The sequence below is a fragment of the Chelonia mydas genome, chromosome 14 (assembly GCF_015237465.2).
Source record: "Chelonia mydas isolate rCheMyd1 chromosome 14, rCheMyd1.pri.v2, whole genome shotgun sequence".
Taxonomy (NCBI): Eukaryota; Metazoa; Chordata; order Testudines; family Cheloniidae; genus Chelonia; species Chelonia mydas.
This window is the reverse complement of record NC_051254.2, coordinates 33,232,526-33,239,801: the sequence shown is the minus strand read 5'-3', so window position 1 is coordinate 33,239,801 and position 7,276 is coordinate 33,232,526. Positions and strand designations below refer to the sequence as shown.

At 50.1% G+C, this 7,276-nt stretch overlaps 1 protein-coding gene across 1 annotated transcript; it reads right to left on the bottom strand.

The window, feature by feature from the left end:
* Positions 1 to 174: 174 nt before the first annotated feature.
* Positions 175 to 1,110, bottom strand: LOC102932000 (olfactory receptor 2B2-like). Its single transcript, XM_037914442.2, has one exon. It carries the CDS (start codon positions 1,009 to 1,011, stop codon positions 175 to 177), a length of 837 nt encoding a protein of 278 aa, XP_037770370.2. The 5' UTR covers positions 1,012 to 1,110.
* Positions 1,111 to 7,276: the final 6,166 nt, after the last annotated feature.

Below are 7,276 nucleotides of genomic sequence, written 5' to 3'. Positions count from 1 at the left end.
AGGTTGTGGGGCAGATTAGGGCAGGTTTGTTCTGTAGAGTGGGAGAGGACAGAGGGTTTGTGTGGGTGGAGAGGGCCGGGGCTGTGGGGAGGGCAGAAGGCTCCATATGGGCAGCGAAGAGGCAACAGAAGCCATAAGAGGCACAGATGGTTCTGTGCCAATTGTCCGTCCAGCTCAGGTACCCTGGGCTGTCACGTTTCTCCCCAGTGCCCTCCACAGGGCCCTGTGCACCTCCTTGTTCCTCAGTGTGTAGATGAGGGGGTTGAGCATGGGGGTCACCATGGTGTAGAAGAGAGAGACCATCTTACCTCGGGCCTGAGAGTAGCTGGATGGAGGCTGTAGATACGTAGAAATGGCCGTGCCATAGAAGAGTGACACCACGGCCAAGTGGGAGGTACAAGTGTTGAAGGCCTTGAGCCTGCCCTGGGCCGAGTGAATCCTCAGCACGGCGGTGCTGATGTAGCCGTAGGAGACCAGGATGATGCCCAGTGGAACCAGCAGGAAAATCACCGAGCTGGCGAGGACCTCGGCCTCATTGGCAGAGGTATTGACACAGGCCAGCTTGAGCAGGGCCGGTACCTCGCAGAAGAAGTGCTCGATTTGATTCCGCCCGCACCGGGGCAGCTGCAGCGTCAGGATGGTCTGCAGGATGGAGTTGCCGAAGCCACACAACCAGGAGGTGGCTGCCAGCTGCAGGCAGAGGCGGCGGCTCATGATGATTGTGTAGTGCAGAGGCTGGCAGATGGCAGTATAGCGGTCGTAGGCCATGACGGCCAGCAGGAGGCACTCGGTGCCGCCCAGAGAGAGGGAGATGTAGAGCTGGGCCACACAGCCAGCCCAGGAGACGGATTTGCAGGTGCTGCGGAAGTTCACCAGCATCTGGGGGCCAATGCTGGTGGTGTAGCAGAGGTCCAGGAAGGAGAGGTTGCTGAGGAAGAAATACATGGGCGTGTGGAGATGGGGGTCTCGCCAGGAGACCACGATGATGGTGGTGTTTCCAAGCAAGGTCATGGTGTAGCAGGTTAAGATGAGCACAAAGAGCAGCAGCTCCAACTGCGGCCGGTCAGACACCCCTAGCAGGATGAATTCCCCCAAGGAGCTTTGGTTTCCATCTTCCCGTTCCCCTTCGCCATGCATCATCTGTAGGAGCCAGAAAGAATAAGGGTGAAAACTATCCCACAGCAAGGAGATTTGTGATAATAGGTGCTAGTGTTCAGTGAATGGCTTTGGGAAAGGCTGGAAACTCTAATAACCTGGGGCTCTCCCGGCTACAGCACTGCATACATTTATGCAAAGGTCAGGGAAATCTCTCATCTCTCTGTCTGCAGTGTTCTTGTAACCGGGTTGGTCCCAGGATATTGGAGAGATGAAGCGGATGAGGTAATATCTTTTATTGCACCTGTTACCAACAGTTTTCAGAAAAACATCTCTTAAAATGGCTTCAGAGGACGGCTCCAGAATTCACTGTATTCACGAGTCTTTTATAACTTCTACAAAACACATAGTTCATAATGGCCTCTACAAAATCATCACTTTTCCTAACTTTCAATAAACTTCTAATATCAGAGGTGCCCAGACTCCAGGTCTTCCAGCCACCAAGGTTTTCAATCTCACTTGTTGACGTTTGTTTCCCCTCCTCCCATTCCGATGAGCAGAAACTCCCAGCTAGTTTTCACTTTGCCTCTAAAAGCCTGTTTTGCATTTAACTCTTAACTATGTGGTGTTCTATTTTATTAATTCATGGTGGCTCAATGCACATAATATGGTTGCAATTACCTTGATTGCATTCTGGGGTACACACATCCCTCAAATCCAGGGGAACAGACAAGCTTCCACTGGTGAGAGAGAGAAGCTTTTGAGCTCACACAGAGCTCTTCTGCAGGTCTGGGAAATGTACTCAGAGTGTCACAGCTAAATGCAGCATGAAGAAGATTTTTCAGCACAAGTAGTTAAAACATATTTCAATGGACCATTCATGTTGAAGTGGCCTGTAACATGCTTCCAGTCATAGAGGGGAAAGGAGGGGGCGGAGAATACGTTGATGAGGGTGGGGTTAGTGGGATATAGATTTTGTCTCTATTCAGTCCATAATTTTTAGTGTCCAGCAAAGTTATCAATTTAAGCTTCCAGGCTGATCTTTTGAAGGTGTTGTGCAGGTTTGCTTTGAGGATGAAGATTGGTAGGTCGTATATACAGTGATTGCTTTGTGACAAGTTTTCACCCACCAGTGACAGGGTGTTTTTGTCTTCTACCATTTTCCTGTGTGAGTTCATTCAAGAGCATAGTGATTGTCTGGCTTCACCCACATAGCTGTTGTTGGGGCACTGGAGGAGATACACCACATGTTTTGATGGGTATGTTTTAGAGTAATGGATCTTGAAAACTGTGTTTTGGATGGTGTTGATCATCATAGAAATGGAAATATGGCTGCAGGTTTTGTGTCTGTTGTTCTGGCAGAGTCTGGTACCACTGTGAGTTGGTGTATCCTGCTCCGTGGCGGTTTGCCTCTGATGCTGAGCTCGGAGGGTTGTTTGAACACCAGAAGAAGGGGCTAAGGAAATATTTCTTTCAGGATGTGGACCCCATCAAGTATGTGTTGTAAATTCATAACTTTGCTAGACACTAAAATCATGGACTGAACAGAGATACTGGATTTATGGCTTATTACAACAATCTGTGACCCACTCAGCCCCCTCCTCCAGGTTCTGCCCCCACCACATTTCCCTCCATGATGGGAGATGAGTTAACTAGAAACTTTACCTTGAATGGTCCCTTGAAATACGTGTTAACTATTTGGGCTTCTGTTCCTCTTTGTACTTAGCTGTGACACTCAGAGTACCTTTCCCTGCTCTGTGTAAGATCAAAACCTTGTCTCCCTCACCAACAGAAGTTGCTCCAACAAAAGATATCAGGTCACCCAACTTGTCTGTCTGTATTTCTAAGACACCGGTCAATATGATACCAAGCACTGTACATAGCTAGCATTCATAACATCCTCATTCAGTCTCTTCTCCCCCCAGGTTGTACATTTTCAACTTTTCCCCCATCCTCACTTTCATTTTCATTCCTGTTCTCCCACCGCTCTCCTTCCCTCGTCTAACTCTGTCAGTGTCACCCAAAAGGGCTAAGAATTTTACAAATACATTGGGCTCCCTGACAGGAGCATGGGCACCTACTGAGGCTTTTATACCTCTGAATAAATAGTTACATCTATAAATGTGAGACTTGGAAAGGAAGAAGTGGGGGAAGAGAAATCTGAGTGAGAAAGAAGACAGGGAGGAAGATATAGTCGACGATAGTTGTCAGCAACGCTGCTTGGCCATTCTTTCAAAAATGGCTTGTGGCCAGAAAGACGAAGACAAGGAGTGGAGATAAGTAGAAAGGAAACGGACTCCTCAGCAGCACAATTGATAAGTGTTAGTGAAACTCGCTGGATCGTTGGCTATTGTTTCCAAAAAGCTGGGATGAGCTGGGGAGGGCTGTGGGAGTTATTGAAAAACAGTGAACCTGGCAACTGCTTTCTGCCCAATTTACCCTCAGTCCCATGTAATGTAGTGATGGCCCTGGGGTGATGGGAGTATGAGAGGATTGATGACACGGGAAGAGTCTAGAAGATATTAAGGTAGGTGAGTAAGTGAGTGAGTGAGTGAGTGGGGAGGTGCAGATCTTATCCCCAAGGATGGTCCAGGGGATAAGTCCTGGGCTGGGGACTCTGGAGAGCTGGCTTCAGTACCCAGCACTGACACAGACTCACTGGGTGATTTTGGGATAGTGACTTTGTCTCTCTGAGTCTGGGGTCCCACCTCTAAAGTGAGAACAATAATCTTCCTTTTCATCCTTCATTTATCTGTCTTGCGTATTTAGATTGGAGCATGGATTGTGTGTCCCTCATTTACTGTATGTCTGTGCAGCGCCCAACACAACGGGGCCCTGATCTCCGCTGGGGCAGGGGCTGCCTCTCACTGTGTGTCCGTGCAGTGCCTGGCAATATGGGAACTTCATCTCTGTGGGGGCTTCTAGGTTCAACTGTAATATAACTTGTTGGTACCCACTGAGGATCTGCTCCAGAGAGAGACTGGGAGAGAAAGAAAACTTTAGGAGGAAAGCAAAGGGGAGGGGTAGACGGGTGGTTAAAAAGAGAACTGCTCCTGATCCTCCAGTGAGATCCACCACTGAAGTTCCATGCACCCGCCAGACCCCCACCAAAGCTCTGTCCAGCCCTTGGTGCCAGTGGATCCGAGTTCAGATTGGGGCCCCAGGGTCTCTGCTATCGATGAGCCCATGCTGGTAACAACCCAGATTTTGGAGATGTGGCAGTAAACATCCATCCATCCTAATCATCATAACTTCCCTGGTCAGTCAGTCTGTCTGTCTGTCTCCATTCATTGGGCTGTTCCCTTCCCCACTCCCTCGCTCTGCCTATTTCAAACCCCCTTCTCCCCAGACTCACCTCCATTCACCTCCGGCTCTGCTTTCTTCAGATCCCTCCTGCCTGAACAGCTCTGGGCTGTTCAGAAGCTCCGATGCCAGGGCAGAGTCTTAGCTGCGATCCCTGCTCCCCTGCACTGAAACCCCCTCTGTGCTTGCCGAGCCCAGAGATGAGGCAGCCCCAGGCTGAGGGGCTGAATGTCTAAGGGGTTTGAGAGGAGAGGGGTAAGGATACCAGCTAACTCTGTCCACCTGCTGTGTGGGCAGCACACCTACCTCTGGCTCTGGAAACCGAGAGGATCCAGGTGTCATCCCACCTGCTGCTGGGTCCCCGGGGGTCTTACTGGGAGGAGAATGGGCCAAATGTGGTCATTGGCCGGACACTCAGAGTCAGTGTTGCATGGTCATGGGGTCCCCAATCTGGGCAGCCAAACCTGCTCGGTGTGCAAGTGAGCGGCCTGGAGCTGAGACAGAGCCTCCTACTACGTGTGCCCTTGCCAGCTGGGGATGCACAAAACCTGTCTCAGTGGGAAGCGGCTCCTGAGAGCCCAGCGACTGCAGTGCTGGGAACATTAGAAAAGCCAGAGATGGGTGAGAGAGAGAGTTACTGAGTGTGTGTGGGCTGACGGAGGCTAGGCATGGATGGATGGAAATAGAGAGTGGGAGTCAGAGAGAGAGAAGGATGGACATGGAGAAGGAGAGGGAGAGAGAGAGAGAGGTGAATTGTTAGAAGGACAGAGAAAGACAGAGAGAAGGCTGGACAGGAAAGAAAGAGCAAGATGAACAGAAGAGGAGAGAGAGCTGGATAGATGCAGAAACATATGGTTAGAAAGACTACTGGATAGCCAGAGCCCTCTAGAGCCATCCGCCCCTACCCCTGCCCTGGTGTCTCTGAGCTTACGGGGATGGTATCTCTATGTGTCTGGGTGGGCTGAGATCTGAAGCGTGGCCAGGAAGGGCCCCATGTCTCGACTGCAGGTGTCTTCTCCCACACAGCTCAGGATCTCTGTCCCTGACTCTTAAGGGCCATGTGGTGAGGAGGGAGACAAACCTTTATGGTTGTCAGAGCTGCAGAGTGTGGGGAGAGTTTCCTCCCTGCATTATCCCCAAGGGGCTGGCAGTCAGCTGGTGATGTTTGCAGAGCCCCAGGGAGCAGGATTGACAGTTTTGTGGGAAAAGCTAGTTCAGGCTAGGGGGCTGGTAAATAACAGCTTAACCCTAGTTTATACCCAGAACCTGGAAAAAAATAATTCCATCAGTGTCCAGCAGCATAGAGCAAATCTTTTAAACCTTCGGATACCTGCATTTACACCTGATGAATAGGCTTGTTCTACACCCTACAGTAACTTGACAATGACCTTTTGCAGAATGGCATGGGGTACTGGAGTAACTGGACAGTCACCTGGTACAGAAGGGTATGGGGTACTGCAGTAACTGGACAATGACCTGGTGCAGAAGGATATGTGGTATTAGTCTGGCTGACCAAGGATCTGGTGCCGAGATATCCAGCCCCTGTCTGTGACAGAGGAAAGTCTGGGATTGGTGCCAATTGTCCCTCGCAGCGTCAGTGCCCTGAGACATCATATCCCCGGGCTCCTCATTAGGCTTCAGAATGCGACATGCTGGGCATTGTTAGCGTCTTGGCTCCTGGCTCCAGCTGGGGGATCCAGCAATTGGAATTCTGGGCGTTATTAAAAACGCATACTATTTGTGACACGGCCTTCGATGAGCCCCCTTGTGGGGCCATTAAAAAGTTTTCTGTTCCAGATTCCGAAGGGAATGTAAATGAGTCGAAAGGGAGCCGAACTCGAGCGAGTCCCATGAGCAGGAGGAGAGCTTCTGTGTGCATTTCCAGTGGTAAAGGGGGCCCAGAGATCACAGGTGTTAGCATGATCCTGTCACTTGTACAACACTAAGCAGTCAAACCAGGTTCAGGGTTTTGAGGACGGAGACCTCAGCCGGCTCATTTGCATGGGCAAAACACTAGCAAATTCATGCCAAAGTTTGGAAATGTATTGAATCAGGAAAAAGAATTTCACCACAAGACATACATCACTTTGAATCTGCTATTGGCTGGTTCTGAGAACCAAACATAACCCAAACTTTTCAAAAGGCCCTTTGCAGAGAGGATAGCGATTAGACTCTCTTCTTTTGTCAAACAATCCCTTATAGTGGGGAAGAAAGGGTTTTAGTTCAGTTGATGGCTGTGACTGGTGGTTACCTTTCCTGCCTTTAACAAAACAGACAGACACAAGAGTTAGGATGGCAGTACAGCTTTTCTTGATCCCTGGATAAGAAGTGGCTGGTCAGTCTTAGCACCCAGGACAAGTATGCTGCTCTAACTCATTAGACCCCACTCCCCTCCCACAGCAGGGGAGAGAACCCAGGAGTCCTGCCCTAGTCCTGTCTACTACCTGTCTCTGCAGGAAGGCTAAAGGATCTAGCAGTAGGGCAGATTGTTTGTAAGTGAACTGGTCTTGTGTATTTAGTGCTGTAGGAAAGGGATTCTATCTCTGGCTCTGCAGAATCGCGTGTAGCTGGGTCTGCATTTCCTGACTGAGCTGCAGATATTCCCCTCGTGGCTTTACCACTGGCATCCACCCCCTGGTTTGTGGGAAAATCACCGGACAAGTGTGTGACTCATTCCCTGGTGGGTTCTCTGCTTGGGGAGGCAGCTCCTCCTTATCCAAGCATCCAACCATTGCACCGAATCCTCACTGGAGATTGGAGAAAAGACCCCACCCCTTTGCTTGGGCCTTGATCTCTTTTCTAGGAAGTACTAGATCCCTCTACTCCTCCTCTGAGCTGACTGGCCTGTACACAAAGACCTCCATGGCCGTCTTGCAGA

Bases quoted from the DNA above. Each gene is read 5' to 3' on its own strand.
- LOC102932000 (XM_037914442.2), bottom strand. From the start codon at position 1,011: ATGACCTTGCTTGGAAACACCACCATCATCGTGGTCTCCTGGCGAGAC.